Source organism: Crassostrea angulata, chromosome 8 (assembly GCF_025612915.1).
Source record: "Crassostrea angulata isolate pt1a10 chromosome 8, ASM2561291v2, whole genome shotgun sequence".
In the NCBI taxonomy this organism is placed as follows: Eukaryota; Metazoa; Mollusca; class Bivalvia; order Ostreida; family Ostreidae; genus Magallana; species Magallana angulata.
In genome coordinates, this window is record NC_069118.1 from 41,818,865 (window position 1) to 41,841,824 (window position 22,960).

Consider the following 22,960-nt stretch of genomic DNA (forward strand, 5'->3'; position numbering starts at 1 on the left):
CTAATTCAATTGTTTTCTTTCTTTTTATTTTAAAAACCAATCATTTCTCATTTATGATAAAATTACATCGGCTATTCTAGCTTTCTTTATTGATAATTTTCCTCTACCATGGTGCGGAGCCAGGGTATCCTTTGTCTGAGCATGTGTTATATTTGGGTCTGTTAATGAACATAGAACCAAAAGGTCTGCACGACATCGTATCGAGTTAGCTGCTGTCGCCAATATATAAAACCCGGCCTTTAACCGGAGCAGTTGGCATACAATGCTTATTCAAAGTTCGAGCAAACAAGGCCGAGATCGGCTCCCAACAACGTTTTAAGTCAAAGATTCTAAAAAGGAGCCCTATTGATTTCTTTGTAGAGATACATCGAAGTTGCGTTACGGCAGTACTTGTATTTTAAGCAGTGGTGTGTGACACGACATAGCACGCGGTTTTTGTGTTTCTCGTTTGTCTGCGCGTGTCTTATTTTTTCGGAAACAAAATGCTACATCGGACTATCTTCTATAAACGTAGAACCAAAAGGTCTGCACGACATCGTATCGAGTTAGCTGCTGTCGCCAATATATAAAACCTGGCCTTTAACCGGAGCAGTTGGCATACAATGCTTATTCAAAGTTCGAGCAAACAAGGCCGAGATCGGCTCCCAACAACGTTTTAAGTCAAAGATTCTAAAAAGGAGCCCTATTGATTTCTTTGTAGAGATACATCGAAGTTGCGTTACGGCAGTACTTGTATTTTAAGCAGTGGTGTGTGACACGACAAAGCACGCGGTTTTTGTGTTTCTCGTTTGTCTGCACGTGTCCTATTTTTTCGGAAACAAAATGCTACATCGGACTATTTTCTCGGCGAGATCTGTGTCTGTTTTTCTCGGAACTACACTACTGTTTTATGTTGCTTTAATTGGTACCGGTAAGTGATCAAACGAAACCGTTATAAGTTTATCAATAGCATTCTTTTTTTCTATTTTTCTTTTGTGTGTGTGTGTGGGGGGGGGGGGGTTGTAAGGGTAAAAAAAAACCGTCAAGAACGTTAATAACGGGATGTCAACACCGACCTGTTCTATTCATGTTTGTCAGTTGTAAAGAAATGTACACCCTTGAACTTTTTAAACTGTCACAGAGAACAAAAAAAGCGGGATTATTATCTAACATAAAAAAGGGTCCGTATCGCTTGAAGAATCATATCCAAATATAGACACATCACGTAAACAACTATATTTCCATATCAGGAACTATGTCTGTTCCGTATACATGTTAAAAATGCACAAACATTTTACGCGCATTTTTTTCGTACTGTCCTTTCCGATATATTTCATTTTATCAAATAAAATATACAACAAGTAGTCATGTTGTATATTTTATTTGATAAAATGAAATATATCAGAAAAGACAGTGCCACTAATTAGAATTAGAAGTCCAAATTTTCTGTATTTTGATGTTAACATAATATCAATTTGATTCCAGCATGTTTAAAACAATCAATCTCTCTCTCTCTCTTTCTCTCTCTCTCTCTCTCTCATATTGTTGGCCGTTTTGGGAATGTCACTGTGTAATACTTCGTATATTTTATCTGATCATCATCTTTTAAATTCCTCACGGATTGATATACTCAGTTTAGTGTTTTGATTTGATTTATTGAATGGTGATATACACGTACTGTTCGGTAGATGATTGATATCCTGTTAAGATTGGTCAAACTTTGAATTAAACTGAATGGGGGGCATTTTGAACAATAAGATTCAATGTGTGATAATTGTCAATTTTGACATAGATACATCATCTGTCTACGTCACACCTTAAGGTCAAGATCTAGTAAATGATTCAAGACTGCCTTTTTGTTGCTAGAACCATTATGACGTCATAATTGATTTGATGAATCTTTTCCCGTATTTTACGGCTTTAAAGGAATTATGTAGAAAATAAAACAATGTTTTGACATTCTATAGTTAATCACGGGAAAAGTAATCCCGGTACCTATAATTAATTTGACATCATTTTAAAGAGGATGTCAAGGGCTTGTTGAATGCCGTTTTTGGAGAGACTGTAGGCATTCTAGATATATTTCATATGTCAAAAATGGACAGAACTCCTAAATTTGTTACTTTTATCCTTCATATTTCATTGAAAATGACAGTTCAAAACATGATTTTTAATTGTGTTTACCAAAACTTTAGGCCCCGGTACACCATATGAAACAAAGATATTGTTATGAAGCATCATTAAACGAATTCATATCTTGAATTTCATAAACCTGTAGGCATTTTTCATTTACTAGATCTTGACCTTAATCTTGATCTGACATGGTTTCTTTTTTTGGTGGGTTTTTTGCATGGTATTCATCTCAGATGTGTTTATTTCTATTTTGAACTGTTAAACCTTTGTTAAGAGTGGCATTTATGAGTCCAACAAATATTCCGAAGATATTTTCAACATTATTATAATGTGGATACTTTAAAGACGAAAATATATACGCGTTTGTATAAAAGAACAGTTTGACATACAAGAATTAAAATATCAACATTCCATACACATTCACTTATTAATGTATCAAAGTCTCGGCGAAGCGTTAGTTTGAGTTCATTAATTCAGTGAAACAGAAAATTCCGAAAGACATCTCTCTCTTTTGCGTCTTGGATATCATACCTGTAAAAAAAATTATCTTTGGATAGCAGGCAAATGAAACATGTACTAGAATGATTTCAATTTGTAGCTACTTAGACAATTGTGTTTCGCTTAAATCAGCCAGACCTTTGTTAATATTTCCAACCGTGTGGATTTTTAAAAAGATGGGAATCACGTACAACCTACTTAGTGTAACACAGTGACATTTGCAAAACGACCAAAATATATTTTGAATCAAGTGTGGTTCATTCTAATAGTAAAATTTTGTGATGGGATACTCCATCTTAATGTGTATTTAAAAACCTACCCTAAAACATCTTCTGCCCCTCTTTTGTTCACTGTCATAATCAGATGACAATACGTAGTTTGTAAAGCAATAGAGACTGCCTCTGCAGTGGGATACATTTGTGACGTCACACAGCTGATAACGGCGGAAACAGCCGAGCGAAAGGTTACTCTCGGTAAGGTTTGGCATCTTTTGAAATTAATTCCAGCTGAACTACAAATCCTGCAGACTTGGTTTTTTCGAGACTGTGATTAAAATGATCAGGTGAGTATTTTAATGAAATAAAAGAAATTGACTGGAAGTACCCTTTAAAATGTCAAACTAAATTGGAATAAAATGAAATAGAATAAATTGAAAAAAGAAACACTGATTATCCACCCTAAAATCTTAATACAATTGTTATAACATTGCAAAAAGCCAACAGTAAACATTAACATGCCAATGTAAGATCATTGTACTCTCTGTGTTGGTTTTAATGGCCTTTGTTTAAATAAATGATCGCTCAATTAAACATCCATGACTTAATCGTACAGAAAGATGCGACATGACAACAAGTATTATTATACTTTCATGTTAAATACTGAAATCTGAATGGTTTAGACGCACTTAATAATTCGTTGTATTACCCTCAGCGTTAGCAACACACTTGACAACGGGGAACACAACGAATTGTAAAATGCGCGTAAAATATGCGCGCACTGTTGGCCATAGATTTAGAAAAGCAGTGAAGTCTTTTTTAATAAAGATATTCAGTATGATAAAATAAATAATACTGTTTGGGAAGGTAAAAGAAGAAATTGACACCCCTCGGAAACCATTGTCAACCTCCGCTACGGTTGACAATGGTTTTCTCGGGGTGTCAATTTAAACTGTTGCCCCCCTAAACAGGAACTATTTACACATTGTGTTGTTCACCAATGGGTTGCTCTGTAGGGGATGTGAACAGCTTCGTAGCCATGCATCTTGTTATTGAAGTAAGAAACCGCCAATAACACGGGTTAGCGTGTCAGATGTTATCATTGTGTACAAGGGGGTTATTCTAACCCCACGACTGACTAAACGTAATACACAGCAAGTGTTTATTCTATGTGGCTACAAATTGAGATTGTTCTGGTACATACATCACATTTCTAGTTTTGTATGGTTCTTTTTTTGGAGGGGGGGGGGCTTTTCAAAAGTATAGTTGGTTTTATAATTAATAGTTTTTGATGCATGAAAGAAAATGATGAGAAAAAGAACTTTAAGATGTCTTTCAGAGACTTCCTTTTCATTAAAACAATGAACTCTAACGCAAACAGATTCATTTTAAATACATTACACGCGAGTCAATGTGTTGAGCCTAAAGCAAACGAAAATGTTATTATGTTTATGTGCATTCATCATATATTAAGTTATACTTTTTTAAAGCGAGTTATCAATGTGACACTAGGGCATCTAAAGGATGAACTCGCCTTTTCGCAAATTCAAAAACCAATCAAGCTCCCAACAAAGTTTTAGTGACAAGAAAAGGGCGTTTCTGAAACGGAAACCTTTTTACTTCTTTGTTGAGATGCATAGTAGTTTCATCACAGCAGTTCGCGAACGACAGTACTTGTATTTTAAAAGCAGTGGAGATGTGTACAATATACACTGTATCTATAAAGTTACAAAACGTTTTTGTGTGATACTATTTATTCCTAGATTTTGTGTGGGTTTTTTTTGGAAACAAAATCTTTGTACTTCAAAGTATCTTCTCAACGAGATATGTGTTGGTTTTTCTCGGAACTTTGCTTCTGTTTTACGTTGCTATAATTTGTTCTATTAGATCTGGTAAGAATTTAAAAAAACCGGTATAAGTTAATCAACAAATTTCTTTTTTTTTCAAGTACGTTTTTAAAATAATTCTGTCTGCTCGAGATGGGGAGGGGGGAGGTCGATGATTTTTTTTTATAAACATGTATGTACATACAGGGCCAGGTAGATCATGGGCTTCATTGGATTCCATATATATTTCATATATTTTATGAAGTTTTCGGAATGCCACTGTGTTATTCAAGGTAGGTTGTACGCGATCATCATATTTTTTAATCGAAACGGATTGGAAATGTTAGCAAAAGTAGGAGTGATTTTACAGCTATACACAGTGTAGCTACAAATTAAGATTGTTCCAGTACACAAATTACTATTCTAGTTTATTATGCATGGAAATGTATATGTAAGATGAGAAAAGAGAGTTGTTTTTCAGAGATTTCTTTAATTTCTTATTGAATGAATGTCATCAAACTAACGCCACGCCGAGACTGATATATCAAGAAGTGTATGTGTATGGAATGTCGATACACAGTGAATACTTTAGTATTAGTTTATGTCATACACATCTATTGAATCAAAACACCTAAAATAAACACTAGCTGTTTTTCGCATTAAATCGGTCATGGAGGCTTTACATATAATAATGACCTTCCTACCCCTGTAAACAAAGACAACATCTGACACCCTAACTTGTGTAAATGACAGCTTCTTACTTCAATACTTCAATACCAAGACGTCAAATCGCTTAGATCCGCTACGAAGCAAACCACTGGCGGACAATATAGTGCTTCGTGTCATATAACATCTCTCTTTACGATTAAGTCATGGATGTATAAATGTGCGATTATTTCTTTAAACAGGGGTCAATAAAACAGAGTGCAGAGAGAGAGAGAGAGAGAGAGAGAGAGAGAGAGAGAGAGAGAGAGAGAGAGAGAGAGAGAGAGAGAGAGAGAGAGAGACTTTAGGGTGGAAAGAGGATGATGAGTGCGTTTTTTATTTTAACTTTACTCTACATTTTATTCAAATTTAATTTTGAAATATATGGGGCTGATCTGTGTGATTTAATGAGAGGTATAGAATTTGTTAAGAGAGAGAGAGAGAGAGAGAGAGAGAGAGAGAGAGAGAGAGAGAGAGAGAGAGAGAGAAGCAGGCAGTTGATAGATGGTATTTTTCCTTGGATCACAGAGTTTTGGTTTTCTCTAACTAAACTTTAGTTTACATGATTAATGAATCAACATTAGTTTTGGTGATTTTGGATTTTTGCTCTAGGGGCGGGGATCGGGGGAGGGGGGTGTTAAAGAGTTACAAATGTATGATAATCTCATGCTAAAATGTTTACTATACGATCTGTATTTAATTTAGTAACTTTTTTATGCATGTGTTTAGCTTAATTTTTTTGTTATATAATTCGTATTGGTCAGTTTTGTTTTGAAATTTTATGAAAGTATTCCTTACTTTGATTTTTGTTACAGAAAGACGTTTTGATCTTATAAAAAAGTGTTATTCACATATTGAACATCACTTTTTTTTAAAGACGTAAAAAAAAATTTTCTTACACCGTTTATCGAGTACAATGTAACTATTGCAATGACCTAATTTTCGCTTTTTCTCAAATACTTTTACATCGCAAACATTTAATAAGCAGGAATTGATCCCTGTATTGTTTGCTGTTTTAAACTTTTTAATTGCAAAAAAAAAAATGACTGACGCAAAAAAACAAAAAACGTTAAACATTTCCCCCAATTTCGCAAAATTTGTGACATGCAAAAAAAATTTGATATGCGTAAAACATTCATTGGTTACTTGTAGTTGTTTACACTGTAGCAAACATTTAAGAATCGTTTGCATTGTATTGTCCAATGATGTTATATACTTTCTGAAGCGTTGAACCATTCTTTGCGTTGTCATTTGATTTGTATAAGTAATTATCTCAGATTGGTGTCGTTCTGAATAATCGATCACTTGCTATCGCTTCCATTGGGGATTGAGTAAGACAGAAACTTGTATGCTGGTTCTGCGATTCATTAGGGATATTCAAAACTGTGTTTTTAGATTAACGTTGCAGCAGTATAATTACTTTTCTTGTTTACTGTTGATAACTTAAGATAAACATTGGTTCAATTCTCCATAAAATCAAGCTTTATATCACATGCAATGAAATATTTTGTAGATATTTATTAGAAAGGAGGGGGGCAGGCAACTCCTGCTAGCCATTATACGAATTGGATATAAAGGGATACAAAAAAATCATAAAAGGATTTTAGGGTTTCCTCAAAATGCTTCGGAAAAATATTATTTTAGCAAAGAAAGAAAGCTTGGAGATCTCTCTCTCTCTCTCTCTCTCTCTCTCTCTCTCTCTCTCTCTCTCTCTCTCTCTTCATAGCCTTTATCAAACAAATTAAAAGTCGAAGGAAGAAAACATGTAAGCTGGTAAGCATAGTTAAATGTACACGAAATGGAAGTGTCGAGGAACGCATGAACGTTGTCTGTATTTTTTTTTTCTCATTCAACACAATGCTACCAAAGTTATCTGTTTTGTTTTGGGGGTTTTTATTTTATCTTGTTGATTGTATTCTATAAAATATATCAATATATACCACATCGACCGTTTGTAATTTACTTAAAAGGCAGAAAAGGTGTCCCAAAGTCAATTGAATTGAGAATTCATTGATTTTTTTACAGCGCAATTTGAAAATGCAAACACGTGTTGTAAACACAGATTTAATGAGAAGGAAGAAAAAAAGAGATCGGTTTTTAGGCACCATTGAAAAAAAAAACCAGTCCCGTTTTAGTTATCTGTGAAAACATCGCAAACAGAATGTTTCAAGAGAAGAGAATTTTAAATGCGGAAACGTAGCCTATATTTAAACCGAAATGATTAAACGGGTTGATTCTAATTTTAGTTCATTGACACGGGTTCGCAGTTTTAAAAATCACGAATTTTTTTTCAACAGACACTCTATTATAGTCCGTCTAATATGAATAAATTGAGAGGCTCAATGGAAGAGCAAAGAATTTCAATAGTCCCACTGAGTAGAGATATTCAAAAGCAACATTAAAAGTTAATGCGTCTCCTACGGAGAAAATAATCTGAATAGTTTAAAGTAGACCAAGTAACTTTCATTTTTATTTCTTCATATTTTTAGTTTTTCGAAAGTTTTCTTATCGATGATCTTCTGGCGATTACATTTTAAAAGTCTATAAACTACCAAAAGGCACTGGAAGAACTCTAATTGACAAATGCATGCAGAAGTCGGTATATACATAGAAAAAGAAATAGACAGAGACAGACGGACAAGACAGACGGACAAGACAGACTGTATATGAGAGAGAAACAGAGAAGGGGAGAGTAAATAAAGAGAAACGGGGGAGAATATAAGAGAGAAAGAAAGGGAGTGAGATAAAAAGAAAGACAAGAAAGAAGGGATAAGACTATAAAGCGAAGGACGGTGAGATAGACTTTAAGATAATATGAATGAATTATGAGATAGAATATGAAAAAAAGAAAGATAGAAAGAAAAGAGTAAAAGACGAATTAGGTAGAGATATAGAGATAAATATATATTGTAGAACTAAAATATAAACCTCTTTTAAATATCTATAATGAACTCTATATGGTCACTTAACCCGGCAACACTAGACACAGAATGAAGTCAAAACCTTTTATGATTTTATCAGCCACAAACTTTATTAATCAGCGACAACGAAGAATCGTGAATTAAGTTGTGTTTGTTTAACCTCTCTCAAGAAATTTCTTATCCACAAAATTACAGTGAAGATGTTAACTGCTCGAGTCTTTTTTTTCGTTAATTAGTTTGACCTTTATGGCTCGTCAACACAAGAGCCATTTTTCATTCGCATCTCGTCGATTTACATTTGTGTGTACTAAATTTGCAAAACTCTGAACCAGATCTCAGTATAGCAGATAATATAAGTAGCTGATTTAAAAAGACGGGAGGGTGTTACAAAAAAATAACACGGCATTTTAATTTTGTTAAATGTATTAATTTTCTTTTAATACGAACAAATCTTATGCTTGATACATGTACTATCTACATGTATTGGGTAAAATAAAATTCTATTTTTATATCAATTATTTATTCAGGAACAAATATAGATTTATTATTAATCAAAATGAACCAATTTTTACAGGCATACATAAGAAATTCAAAGTGATGAAACCAATTGCATCATAATTTTAACAAACTAAATTGATTTATAAATCTAAACAAATTTCAATGCCCCAAACAAAAACAAATTATTAAAATATGTAATCTATATATTAGATACTTTAATTGATTGGAGAGAGTTTCCTAATACACAGCTGTCTTGGTTAAAGAATGAATTCTTTTCATCCTCTTTGAACATTTAAACACAAGTACAAGTTTCTATTTATCCTATAGGATGTACAGAGTATACATTATTTTAATTGTTTTCCGCAACTATCCGGTTATGAGAAAGTTCCTTTTTGTTCCTGTTGGTTATACGAGACATAATCAAAACTTTCTCCAAAATTCTCTGCAATAAAGTATCATTATTCACCCATATAATGTATTCTTTCTACACGTATCAAACTAGAATTACCATGTAACACTAAACTAAAGTCTACATTTCATGCAGGCAACACTGTTGTGAAACTGATTTTTTTCCGGAGTTGGCACTTCTCTTTAAAACATCTCTTTTGTAGAAAAATATTTCCTAATGAAATAATAGTATTACCTACAGACAGACATTATCTTTTAAATAATTTAATTCTAGTTGTAACGCGCTTTCTGATTGGCTAAAAAATTATTTTATATCGTATAAAGAATGTTGCCTACGTCATAGTAAGACTAACGTAAAAAACGTATCGATACGCCTGACCATACGTTTGAATTTTGTACAACTTTACGTCATTTTAAAGGTCAAATGACCTTTTTTATCTACAATGAAGAGTAAAAAAAATTAAATTATAAGCAATGAATTCAATATTTATTAGTTTTATACGATATAAAATGGTTTGAAACAGTTTACGCTTTTTTATAAACCGCTTCGCGGTTTATAAAGCGTAAACTGTCCCAAACCATTTTATATCGTATAAAACAAATAGATATTGAATTCATTCCTTAAATCATAAAGCATTGAGAAGGGACTTGGGGAAGGGGGGGGGGCAAAGCTAATCTTGTTCTTTTACCTAAACTACTTTAATCCAAAGTCCTTCTTAAAAGCATTAAATATAAGTCTGGGGGTTGTATTTCATTCTAGATTAGTGATTTTTTTTTTCACTTTTCATTTTAACAGAATGTCCATGAAATGGGTTTTTCTTCGTCTTATAAATTTATCGATGTAGGTATCCGCCAAGGATCTTTTACTGGGGACCCTCTTGTTTTATGTACATCAGTGATATGTTTTGAAACATAACTAAATATTTGCGCAGGCTTCCAGATGGTACTTCTTTTGTGATGTTGTTGTAGACCGTGGTATTAAATCTATCCCCTCTACAGCACATTCTCTATTTGAGTTATTTTTAGGTAAATCTTTTTAGTCCTTTCCACTTCTTGAAGACATTGATAGAACAGGAAAATGTTCTAACATATAGGCAGTTGATTTAATCCCAATAAAAGTACAAATCAACAATGAAGCTGAATAATGATTTCTAATCATCGTGTGTAAATTTGGCGTTATTGAATCAAGAATCCAGAAGATAGATATGTTACAAACCATAATTATGAAAGCTGGACTTTTCATATTGATATTGTCTATCGTAAAGCTTGTAAAAAGTTAAACCTATTGAGACTTGTTCAAAACACACTCTACGTACAAACTCCTTAGGAGCTAATGTATTCATTTGTAACGCCTGTTTTTTTTTACTTATTTGGGACAATGCTATGGATAAAAAAGCAAAACTATGACCAAAAATCAAGTCTCTGCTGCTAGAATAGTAACTAGATTAAGAAACTTCAAAGCGGTTTTGTGTGATGAATTAGGTCTTGAGTCTCTATAGCTGACAGAAGAAAGGTTAATTCAATTTTTTTTTTATAAACTGGTCTACGAACTTGCAACTGATAGTTGAAAGGAGTAGCTAATCCCACGTCCATTAACACATAATCAATATCCACTTAGAAACAAAGATGATCTTAATACATCTATTGCCGGATAATTATGCCAGTGCCCTTTCTTATGCCTAAAAATTAAATCAATGCCCATATGAGGAGTGTTTTTAAAAGAACTTTAACAAGGTTGTGGAACGGCTTTGAATATTTTTCATGCTGAAAATCGACTAAGCTTTACAAAAGTAAACATTCTACACAGTCAGCTGAGAAATAAAGCCAGAAATTTGAATGATTAACTGTATAATCATTGTTTGCAAGAGTACCTTAGATGTTATACATTATATGCGTGGCGCAGACTGTGCAAATGCATATCATTTACAAATTTAAAGGGACTTGGACACGATTTGAGCTCAAAATTTCAGATTTTATTTTTCCATTTTTAATGTTTAGAAGGTTAATATGGGTATTTGTAATGCTTTATCATAATTTGAAAGTCAGATATTGAGTTATAAGCAAGATACATTGTTTACATATGTGTTTTAGTGTTATAAGTTTCAATCATAAGTTGCTTTTTTCTATTGAATATATATTTTTTAAACACATTGAACAAGTTTGCCTTTTTTCTTACGAGTTATGAAGGCAAAGAATTGGTAATTCCATACTTAACATTATTTGTAAACAAATATAAGACTCGAGCTTTGTTTATATAACAATGAATTCTTACCTGTGTATCACTCTTATAACTTAAATTATAACATTAAAATTTTGGTCAATTATTCAAAATGTGCAAGTAAACCATTTTATATCTAAAAGGTAAAAAAAATAAAATTTTGTTCTAAAATCGTGTCCCTTTAACAGCCACCCAAAAAAAACTGATGCAGTGTTGTATGTTAGTATCGTCTGAAGTTATCCTCATTCTTTGTCTTTAAAGTCATTACTAAAAAATGTGAATTTCATTTTTAATTGATCTTTCATTACTAGTAGCATCTTACCTTGCATTTTTTGGAAACGGGCTTAGATAGGCAAATTGTTGCCCAGTATTATACCATGTGAATACATAGTACATGGTGTTTGTGTTTAAATCAAAGACTGTCCGAATCCACTTTTGTCGATGCATGCACGGAACACTGTGCCGGATAATTATGCCAGTGCCAAGGTGGCATTTTTGCACCTGTTTAAGCTGCATATATCGAAAAATTCAAATATGCCATATGATAGATCATTGCTTAAAGATTAACAACCACCTTTGTTATCATTGTATCTCACCTGTGAGGTGAGATATTTAAATTTCAAAAATAAATTCCTATAGGAAAATAATTTTTACCATAGGAAAAACAATATTCCTTTAGGTAATTTGAAATTTCCTATCGGAAAACAAGAACTTCCTATAGGAATTTCAATTCCGATAGGAGTTGATAACATCCGATAGGAAAACTTAATATCCTATAGGAAACCTACATGCCTGAATCAAATTCCTACAGGAAATACCATTCTCCTATAGGAAATACAATTCCTATAGGACTTTTTAAAAATCCTTTAGGTATGTCAATATTTCCTGTAGGAGAATCAATTCTCCTATGGGAATTATCATTTTCCGATGGGATATTAATTTTTACAGGTAAATATCTCACCTGTTAGGTGAAACACACTAAAAACAAAAGTGGTTATATACTCTGTAGAAAATAGTCTGTCATTTGGTATTTATGGATTTTTCCGAAAATGCATCTTAAGCGGATGAAAAAAGCCACCTTGGCACTGGCATGATTATCCGGCACATTGTTACGGATGGGTTTTAATTGTTCGGCAAAACCGGGCATTTAGGGATCCTCTTTTTATGACAGTACGACACAACATGTCGATTTGAACGCATTTAGAAACAGTTTATATCGCCAAAAGGTGGTGACTATTTCTGTTGCGCAATGGGTGTAGCTTCGGTCTACCAACCCGCGGGTCCCGAGTTCGAACGCTGCATAAGAGCGGTTAAATTTAAGAACTTGATTTTTCCGCAAAATTGAAAAGTTTTGTGGTCATTTTCATGTCGAACACATGCTAAAAATTCATATCCATATCTTAAAGTAATTTAGAAGAATGGGCTTGTTTGCAGAATTTTCCTCGGATGTGTCAAGGACCCTTAAAAGACTCACCGGTCATATCTCACAGTTCTTATTATGATGTGCATTCGAGCTTATTTCAAAAAAAAAGATTCTTTCTTTTCTTTTATTTCTTATATTCCGAGTGTTTATTTTCATTTTCTTTTTACAGGAAAGGGACCAATCAATATGATAAATAACCTAAGTATGCAGAGTCTATTCTGCCTATCGGATCCCAAACCAATTCACCTTACAGGTAGGTGTTCATAGCAAACATTCATATAAGCACACTGAAACACATTCTTTATCTCATACGTGTGGTGATAGAACCCGTGTGATGAACCTTTGCTTAATCAAACTGGTGATGCTTTATCAAATACTTCCGGTCCGAACTATTTTTGACACAACCCCTCGCTTCAACGCTTCAGTGATCTATTTTCGAAGATTTGCGAGTACTTTAAACATAACTATATCTACTACAAAAAGTGATATAAAAAGGATTTTGTCAAAGACTTCCATTACTTACAAATATGAAGGAAAACACTTAACTGCGTAATCATAGGCGTATATATATTCTCAACTCATAGACATATTCTCAAGACATATATATATTCTCAACTCGTGCTGTAAATGTAAAACAGTCCAATTGAATATCTCATGTTTGTCTTCGAGTAGTTTTTTGAAATATATATGAGGGTAGGAAATAGACTTTAAATGTACCTTGCCCATAATAAAAGAGAAATGATTATAACATGTACACATGTCACTATTTTTTTTATAAGAACAGTTACAGTTTAAACGTTGGAAAAATGTTTATACTTGCATTTGGAATTTTTTCTATTATTACGGCGAAGTGTGATGTACATTGTGTTGGTATAACAATAATGTAAGCGCGATTTATACCCCTAGTAATAAATTTACCTACGTTAAATTGACATGGTCATAAATTTGGTCAAATTCTATTTATCTGTTTTTATTATTTACAATGCTTTAGGAATACATTTCTAATGATGAAATGAAATTTGAGAGTCAGTCGTTGAGGCATAAGCAAGATACAGGGCTCCCAGTTCTTTGCCATGTAAACAAGGCTCGTGCCCTGTTTTTGTTTATGTGGGTTCCATATACCAGTAAAACAGTAAAAAATCTTGTTCAAGCTGATTTGTCTATGTTCTTATTCATTTCAAGCATTGATAAGTAGTTCCTAACGTTTAACACATTCATTTTAGGTCTAAAACTGGAATTTTTACTTTAACATTCAGAATGTAAACAATTAAAAGCTTTGTTTACATAGCAAACAATTGTAAGCTCTGTAACTCGCTTACAACTCAACAAATGACACTTAAATTTTGGATGCCTATCAAAAATGCCTTACTGAAGCATTGTAAACATTAAAATCGAAAAATAATTTTTGACCAAAATCGTGACCATGCCCCTTTAATTCTGTTTTAATTGATATGGCAAGGCCTTTTATTTAAAGGGGCATGGTTAATCGTAAGGAACTGTTTCTTTATGCTTAAAATGAATAATAAGATAGACAACCCAGCATTAAAAGATTTTTTACTGGTATTTTGAAACTATGTAAACAAAAATTGGGCACGAGCCTTGTTTATATGACGAAGAATTGTGAGCCCTGTATCTTGCTTAGAACTCAACGACTGGCACCCAAATTTCATTTGATCATTAGAAATACATTTCTAATGCATTGCAAAAAATAAAACCAGAAAAAATAAAATTTAACCAAAATTGTTACCATGCCCCTTTAATGTACATGTTACTGATGTAGAACGCCGATAAAACATTTCTACGGGTAAATAATGACAAGGTTTAATATCCACACATCGAAGCAGATTGGTAGTTAACGCCTAACACATCAACATAAATTAGGACAGTTTTTTATATGACTAATGATTCTAACACTTATTTTAAAAGAAATATTACCTCACCACGATGTATGTGCGTCACATACCTTCATAATAGTTTAGATTTATTTCCTTATTTTGTATAATTCTTACATAACGAATTCCCTTTCATCTCAATCAGCCGAGAGTCAATAAGTTGTGGTTAATAATAAATATCGGAAGTCTTTGACAACTACGAAAAATGTGCCTCTTGCATTGTAATTATATCAATAGGGGAACCAATGTGAAAGGAAAATGCATTTTGGTATGAATGTGGACTAAGGTATACTCTGTGCAACATTTAAATTTTTTGGATGTGTGCAAATATATGCAAGTCTGGTCCATTATTGTTTTGAGTTTTTGCTATGAGCTTTACAAGGGTTAATCCAAAGGGAATATCATATATGCAAAATAAATTTTGAAAAAACGGCGTAATGTGATAAAAAATTATACTTTGGAATATCTTCCGATTTTAAGTTCACTTCTGTAAATTTTAAAGCATTCTGAAAATTATTTCCTTAGAGGATATAGTTTATGGAACATGAGGTGAACATAGTCACCGATCGTGGCAAAATCATTTCTGGAGGGGGGGGGGGTTTGGGTTTCGTGTTAAAAACTTCATAATTTAGTCTTTTACAAGAAATTGGCAATAGTGCTTATTCAATTTTTTTTTCACTGAATAAATTATTACTTCTTTTGTATTTGAGAGAGTAATATATTGTTTAATTTAATGCACGCTTAGTTTTATCGAAGGTTCATTAAAAATTATGAACTCAACGTAACTTAGCTTTATAATATGACGAATGACCTAGAACCTAGTTTTAGATGCGTTTTAACAAGAGCTTGGACTTTCTGTGGGATGTTACTATCGAGTTTGCTCACCAAAACAAGCTGTCAGATTATCATATTGATCTCCTTTATTCTAATTCGCTAAGAGATGCTGATATTCAATATATTAATATTCATAGACTGTCAAAACCGGAAAGTTGTTTGTCAATAATGCTCTGCTGTGTGAAATTGACGCTGTTTCAGCGAAATATACATCCCTGTGCACATGTTTTGTCCATGTGGTAATTTAATGTTCAGTCTTATATGGCAGGTGGGACCACATCAGTGTAAATCAAAGTTTAATAAATTGCCTAGGTACATTTTTCATCAATAAAATCACTCCAAAATACATCAGTAAAAATTAATGATTTTTTTTTTATATTTACTCTTTCAACAAAGTCCGATTTTAAAAACTTTGAAAAAGCACTGATAATACTGTTGAATTACATGACGTATACATTAGACAAGTTAAACGTATATAAATATTTTTTTTTATATTCAAAAGCTTACTTTTCAGATTAAAAAAAAAAACTCATTTAAACAACATTGGTACTATATGTTTACTGAAGAAAGATTAATTGGCAATTAAATGTAATTGAATGCAGGATTTGTGCTATATCGGAACATAGATAATATATTTCTTTCTATAACTAGGCTGGTTGTTAAACAATTCATTGGAGCTATAATTGAAAAAAAATCTTCCCAAACACATTATTTTGTTTTATCATTCTCAAACTTAACATTTTCCTAACTTTTTCTTTATCACTTGAGACCTCCATAAAATAAGCAATTTTTACTTTATTAAATACTTTTTTTCTACCCACCGTTATAAAAGTGTTGATTGAAAAAAATACGTCTTCTAATGACCGGAAAAATACGTTTGCTAATGTTGCTTCAAACGATATATATTCATTGTTTTATTTATAAATCTAAAGATATCTTTTTAAAAGGCCTGGATGTTAACTTTTTAAGAGAAGAGCTCTGTATCTTAAAGAGGTTCGTTCCTCAGTTTTAAAGTTGCCATTTTGGGTCACATCTATTCTAGAAATTATGCATCATAAACTGATTCTACCCATAAATTCAAATTTAATAATGCCAATTAAACTATCTTAAATAAAATAGTAATGGAAAAATTACATATTTACAGAGTTTAGTTTGGGACTATATTTTGTGGCGGAAGGTTTTTAATAAGAAAATGAACATTTTTCATAACTCAGAGTATCGTCATTTTAGCTTCCTTATTTTCAGTTCGAACAAAAGTTTGATAGCTTGATAGTTTGAGCATTATGATTTCTTCATTTTGTTACATAAAACATAATTTTACAATTTTTCAATATTTTTTATCGATACATATTAGCAAATTAAACATATATTTCATAAAAGTCAAGTAAAAATGAATCCCAATTTTTGCCTAAAATCAGCTTATTTCATATCTCAAATTTTACACTATAGACCCATATTTTTGTTTTATTTTCTGAAATTTTTAAGATTTTTCTGAAAAGTTTATCAATATTTAAGAAAAAGTTTGAAACTGTTAAATAATTACATTACATGTGAATTGGTACTGGATAAAAATAGCGTTTTATCAGTGCAAAAAGGTTAAAATACCAATTAGGTATAAGAAATTGTAACATTTTTCTTTATGATAATTTTAATCTTATTTGTTTTAAATAGTATAAATTTGTATTTGGTGCCATGGTTTATGCCGATAATAAAATATATAGGGAAAAGCGATTTATGTGCAATCTGCACTTTTAGTGCAGAAAGGTCATATTAAATACACCGTAGCACCAAATGAAGCATATAGACCCCAAAATTTTGTTTTGAATTTTGGTTAAGCTTTGTGTGTAAGTTTTAAAAAAAAACTTTAGAAAAAAGCTTTTCGACTTTTGATCGCAGGATCGAACGTCCTTAAGGATTTTGTGAAATATTGAATTTGTAAAGCTAACGTATTTGGAATTTTTTAGCTAGAAAACCAAAATTTATATCTTAACATATCTAAAATGTGAGTTCGTTCTGACGAGTAATTTGTAGACTATTCATTAACATAATGGAGGAATGGAACGATTTTTATTTTTCATATTTCAACAGACCACTATTACATCACAGAAAATACCCGGATGCGGCTGGTGCTAGCCTATATGAGAGGGGGGTCCACTCTCACGGCGGACATTGTGCGGCACACAGAGGCTGATTTCTATCAGTTTGAGCCCCTCCATGGCATTACGATCGCCGTGAAGGAAAACAGACCCGTGCAGTTTCTCAATGGAACGATTAGGTGTGTAGAAAATTTAAAATCGATAACAAACGGCTCGGAACCGAATCCAAGCTTTGCAACATGCATTATCTTGTCCAAATCAAAGAACGAACAATTAAGCTTAATTTTCATCATAACTGTGATTAATTAGATTGAAGAGTTGTGACACTGTGTTTGGAGTTAATTTCGTTTAGTTTGTGGTAATATCAAGGTCAGCATGTAACTCATTACTTTTTGTATATAAACCATTCTACAGTTGACTTTCGATATCTCGAAGACTGATAACTCGAATACATTAGACATGTCAAAGTGATTTGTAAGTCCGAACCTCTTAAATTTTGAGTGGTTTTTTAAAATTATATTTTTTAGCGTTTTGGATGAAGTTTTTTTAAAAACATTTTTGTGACATGTAATTCGGGGTGTCGCATAGATGTACAGTGGTAACAGCGTTATTGTTGACAAGCCAATCGTGTTAAATAGTTTGTGTAAGGTGGGTGATCGTTCGTGTAACGTGCTGGGTCGTGCGTGTATCAGGAAAAATAGTTTGCGTTTTTTACCGTGCGTGTTCGTTCGTTTTTTCGTTTTGTTACTTTTTTTACGGAATGTCAGGGTTTATTCTTAAAACAACGAGAAGTATTTTTTGTAAAACAATGTGAATTTTAAACTTTTTTTAAAGAAAAACATTGACGTTTGTTAGCATGTATTCTCTCTTTCGTGGTTAAATACATTTATCAAGTATTTCCACAGCTAATTCAATCCTTTGTTCGGTCGAGTTAGTTTTGCATAATGTTATAGTCAGCCTATATCAAGCATCCATTGTGTCTTGACACATAATTTTAATCATATTAGCAAGAGCGACACGTTGAATGAAGCGGTCAAGCTTACCCACTCCCCGTTTTAAACTAAACGATTATCCCCAACGTTTTTCTTTCAAGTGAGAATACGATACGCATTCCTATCTGGTTCATTGTGTAAACATTTGTTTGAAATAATTTTTTATAGACGCTTTAAAATTTAGAATAAATAGATATTAATCAATTATGTACTGTAAATAATGAAAATATTCTATGCGTAAAATCGAAATTCTATGGAACAAGGTAACAAATTTACCTCTATCCCGCATAATCAAATCGTACGTAAGGGACCTGGATTACATAAACAGTCAACTCGTATGTAAATAAATTCATGTAGTTAAAGCATTATCTTCAATTAATTTAAATTTAAGTTATTATACGTTATGGAGACAAAAAATTAATTTGTGTATGAATCATATATTTTTTTTGTATGGATGTGTAAATTGTTTACTCGTAAAATATAAAACAGTGCATTGCTACTGTACATGCCGCTTTTCAATAAAACACAAACATAAAGCAATACAAATTAAAGCAATACGTTTTCTTAATTCTAATCTTAAAAATTAATTTTGATTTTGCGTGTTTAATGGTGTAGAATCGTTCGGTTGCGTGTTTTATCGTTTTCGTGTATCGTAAAAATTCAGTAAGTTAGTGATCGTCAGTGTATCGTGCGTGATCGTTCGTGTATCGTGCGTGATCGTTCGTGTATCAGAATCGTGCGTGTCGTTTGTCAACAATAACGTTGCTACCACTGTACATCTTAAACGGGTATGGTCATGATTTTAGTCAAATTCTATTTTTCTATTTTTATTAGATACAATGCTTTATGAATGCATTTCTAATGATAAAATTTAATTTGAGAGTCAGTCGTTTAGTTTAAAGTAAGTTACAGAGCTCACAAATCTGTGTCATGTAAATAAGGCTTATGCCCCAATATGTTTACGTAGGTTCAATACACCAATAAAAACTCTTTTTCAAGCTGATTTTCCTATTTACCTATTCATTTTAAGCATAGATAGAGAGTTCCTAACGTTTAACACATTCATTTTCGGTATAGAATTGAAATTTTACCTCAACATTCAAAATGTAAACAAAAGCTTTGTTTACCTAGCAAAAAATTATAAGCTTTGTAACTTGCTTTTAACTCAACTAATGACACTCAAATTTTGGTTGCCTATTAGGGATGCCTCACTGAAGCATTGTAAGCATCAAAATCAGAAAAATAATTTTTTGACCAAAATTTTTACCATGCCCTTTTAACTATAATAAATGGGTCTGTAAAAATAAGCATGATATTTGGGGGGGAAACTGGATGAATTTATGTTAATTGTACGGTTTTTCTTTACCAACCTCATTTTCCTTTAAGGAATTAAGGAAGCTGGTGTCGATTACTAGTAAATATCAAGACCAGTATTAATTACTGGGTTATCATCAACGTGTGATCAATAATAAAGCCATTATGATGACAACTTTAAAGAACATTTCGAGTTTTAACTTCAGGTCCATATATTACATATCAATACTTCTTTTTGATTAAATTTATTCATTTAGAGATCTTTTTACCTATGTAAACCATCCCGCAACATTACGTCTATATCATGTATAAATAAAACAATAGAAATGTCTAAACAGAGAGACATCAAAAGTATCGATTTTGCTCATTTCCTCTTTTTCTTTATTTATAAGAAGTGATAGGTTTCTATCCCTTCGAAGCATGAGTTCTATAATTTGTATGGGATGGAACTATGAAGTTTTCCTAGATATCATATGTAAATGACATTGACAATTCAAAGAACAATATGCATGTTTCCCTTGATGGGTTCATTTGTCTATTTCAGAAATATCACAAAAGAGGAGCTGGAATCGGTTTATACGGAAATGATTTACCACTGGTTCACATGCAACTTCAAAAATATTGATCTTCCTGGACTCACCGATTCTTTTATTAAGATCTTCACACCTGAACATGGGAAATATTACTCGTGTATCAATCCAGTCAAAACCACAAAAAGCAAACTAGACCTCGTAAAGCAATGCATTCCAATATTACACCTCAAATGTCTCGAGTCGAAAACTCGGACGTTGAAAACAATTCGATTGACGGTGTCTATGGCGGGAAAACTTTTAAAATGGCTACCTAGGCTTCAAGTTCTTCATTTGATACGAGATCCTCGTGGGATAATAAATTCGCAGTTCGAGCAGGAGATAACGGAGGGTAAAAATGTATCAATTGCTTCAAAAGACTTATGTCAAACCATGTCTACAAATTTAAATTCATATAAAGAACTAGAACAGTGCCATGGAAGTAGAATGCTAGGGGTGGTGTATGAAAATTTGTGCCAGAATCCTTTTATTGTTGTGCCAAAGATATTTAAATTTTTTCATAGCAATTATTCAACGCGTGTTAGAGACTTTGTGAAAAAGTTAATGCAAGGACCCGTTAAGGCCTGTGACTACTGTACAGACAGGGGAAAAGCCCTCGCCAATGCTTATCGTTGGATATCAATTATCCACAAAAATGTTTTGAAAATCGTCGATAAACATTGCTCTTTTCTTTACTCGAATCTGGGATATAAACAATTGGACTACAACAAACTGAATGTAACGAAAACATCATGGAAATCCCTAACAAGTTCTTCCATAGGATACCGGTATTCGTGATACAGTGTTCAATATTTTATTCCACATATTGTAAAGTCATAATGTATGCCCCGTGTAATGGCTCACATGTTGCCTAGTAACTGCTTGTGCCTTGGTTTGTCAGTGAACCAATAATTTTAAAACTGGATAAGAAGAAAAGAACCGTAATCAGTTGCAAAGACATGCTATTTCAACGATTACCGTTTTGTATCATATACGTTTGATTTCAATGATGTTAAGAGATTATGTACTTCAAACCATGACAAGAAGATGCCTCTTGTTGATTTTTCAGTCTGACCTAGTGATTTACTTCGTTGTTGCACTGAAATACATGTAGCAAGAACTTACATTTATTCGTCAAAGTGTTATTGTTATGGTCAACAGAACCCAGAGCCGACCGATGCTATACCGAAGTGGTCTTTAGCTCTGTAGCCACCCCAGTAATTCTTAAATTTATACGATAGACACCAGTGAAAATACCTCCTTATTTTAGTAGAAAGTGCTTTGATTTTCTTAAATAATTTATTTTAGGGTATGTCATAAAGTCATCGCCTCATGATTTAAGAAAAGTTATTTGACATTAGTTCATAAAATCGTCTAACAAAGTCACCTTCATCTCATTCATTGACCACGTTACCTCTGAGTTGGCTGTTAGTTGTCAATATTGGTTTTTACTTGATACTCATTTCATATCGTCTTTTATTTACCAGTTGAGTATATTTTGCCGTTCCACGGGTTTTCTATGTTATTTTATGCGCACTATGTTAAATTGATCACTCTTGTTGAAATAGTTCATGTTCAGAACCTTGTTAGTTTTTCATCCCGATGCCTTTTTCTATTAGTACAAAAATAAATGTTTAACTCGTCTGATACGTTATAAAGTACTAAAGTATGATATGGTAGCGTTATAGTTATCAGTGCTTTCAAAATCTTGGCGGAGTAATGCTATATTGACTATACTTCCGTCGGTGCCCATGTTTTTCCTCTAGCCTCAGGTTAATTATATTTTTATGACGTCACATTTGTAGATTGTCATTTTATTTTAGTGATCTCATTTTTGTGCATAAGATAGATTTATTCTTAAAGAAATTCAATGCCTTTTTGATAATGTTGGCAGTCTAAAATCAACATTGTTACTGTGTTTTATATTCAGAAGCTTTATTGTCAACATCATGTGCTGGTACAGGGAATTTTTTAATTTTTAATTCAATGATACAAGTTTAAAAAAAAAATACCGCCTCCAACAAATTTTTGACACTTTTCCAATAAAAAGCTTACGAAGCGAAGTGTTCATTATAATTGATTTTATAATATTTCATTGTTTGGTTAGTTTTTGATATGAATCTGTCGTTTTATGTTTTATACAACGTTGAATAAAGTTTTCGAACAGCATGAATTTTAATTTATTTGTGTGTGTATATAAAAAATCTATGTTATTCGGTGATGTTTTAAAATGTAATGTAATAAAACAAATTAAAATGGGACCCTTAAGGCGCTCATACAGCAATTTGAAGATAATTACTAGCGCTCTCTACTGTACTAAGTAATACATGTAGATCTTGAATTAAAATCCATTTTCACCTTAATATTATTATGTTTATAATTAAGGTTTTCCGCTGGGAGCGGAAAACCTTACTATTATTTATTTAAAGCCAAAAAAAA

At 32.4% G+C, this 22,960-nt stretch overlaps 1 protein-coding gene across 2 annotated transcripts; it reads left to right on the forward strand.

The window, feature by feature from the left end:
- Positions 1–211: 211 nt before the first annotated feature.
- LOC128158803 (carbohydrate sulfotransferase 1-like) lies at positions 212–22,694 on the forward strand. Of its 2 annotated transcripts, none has more exons than XM_052821760.1 (4): positions 212–910; positions 12,994–13,077; positions 17,639–17,825; positions 20,497–22,694. In XM_052821760.1, exons 1-4 carry the CDS (start codon positions 823–825, stop codon positions 21,317–21,319), a joined length of 1,182 nt encoding a protein of 393 aa, XP_052677720.1. In that variant the 5' UTR covers positions 212–822; the 3' UTR covers positions 21,320–22,694. The 2 variants fall into 2 exon arrangements, with proteins under 2 accessions (XP_052677720.1, XP_052677721.1); XM_052821761.1 differs by lacking the exon at positions 212–910 and adding an exon at positions 3,041–3,172.
- The last annotated feature ends 266 nt before the right edge of the window (positions 22,695–22,960 follow it).

Coding starts and splice junctions, on each gene's coding strand:
- LOC128158803 (XM_052821760.1), top strand. CDS start 823: ATGCTACATCGGACTATTTTCTCGGCGAGATCTGTGTCTGTTTTTCTC. Junction 13,078..17,638: donor CAAACCAATTCACCTTACAG/GTAGGTGTTCAT, acceptor ATATTTCAACAG/ACCACTATTACATCACAGAA. Junction 17,826..20,496: donor TTTCTCAATGGAACGATTAG/GTGTGTAGAAAA, acceptor TGTCTATTTCAG/AAATATCACAAAAGAGGAGC.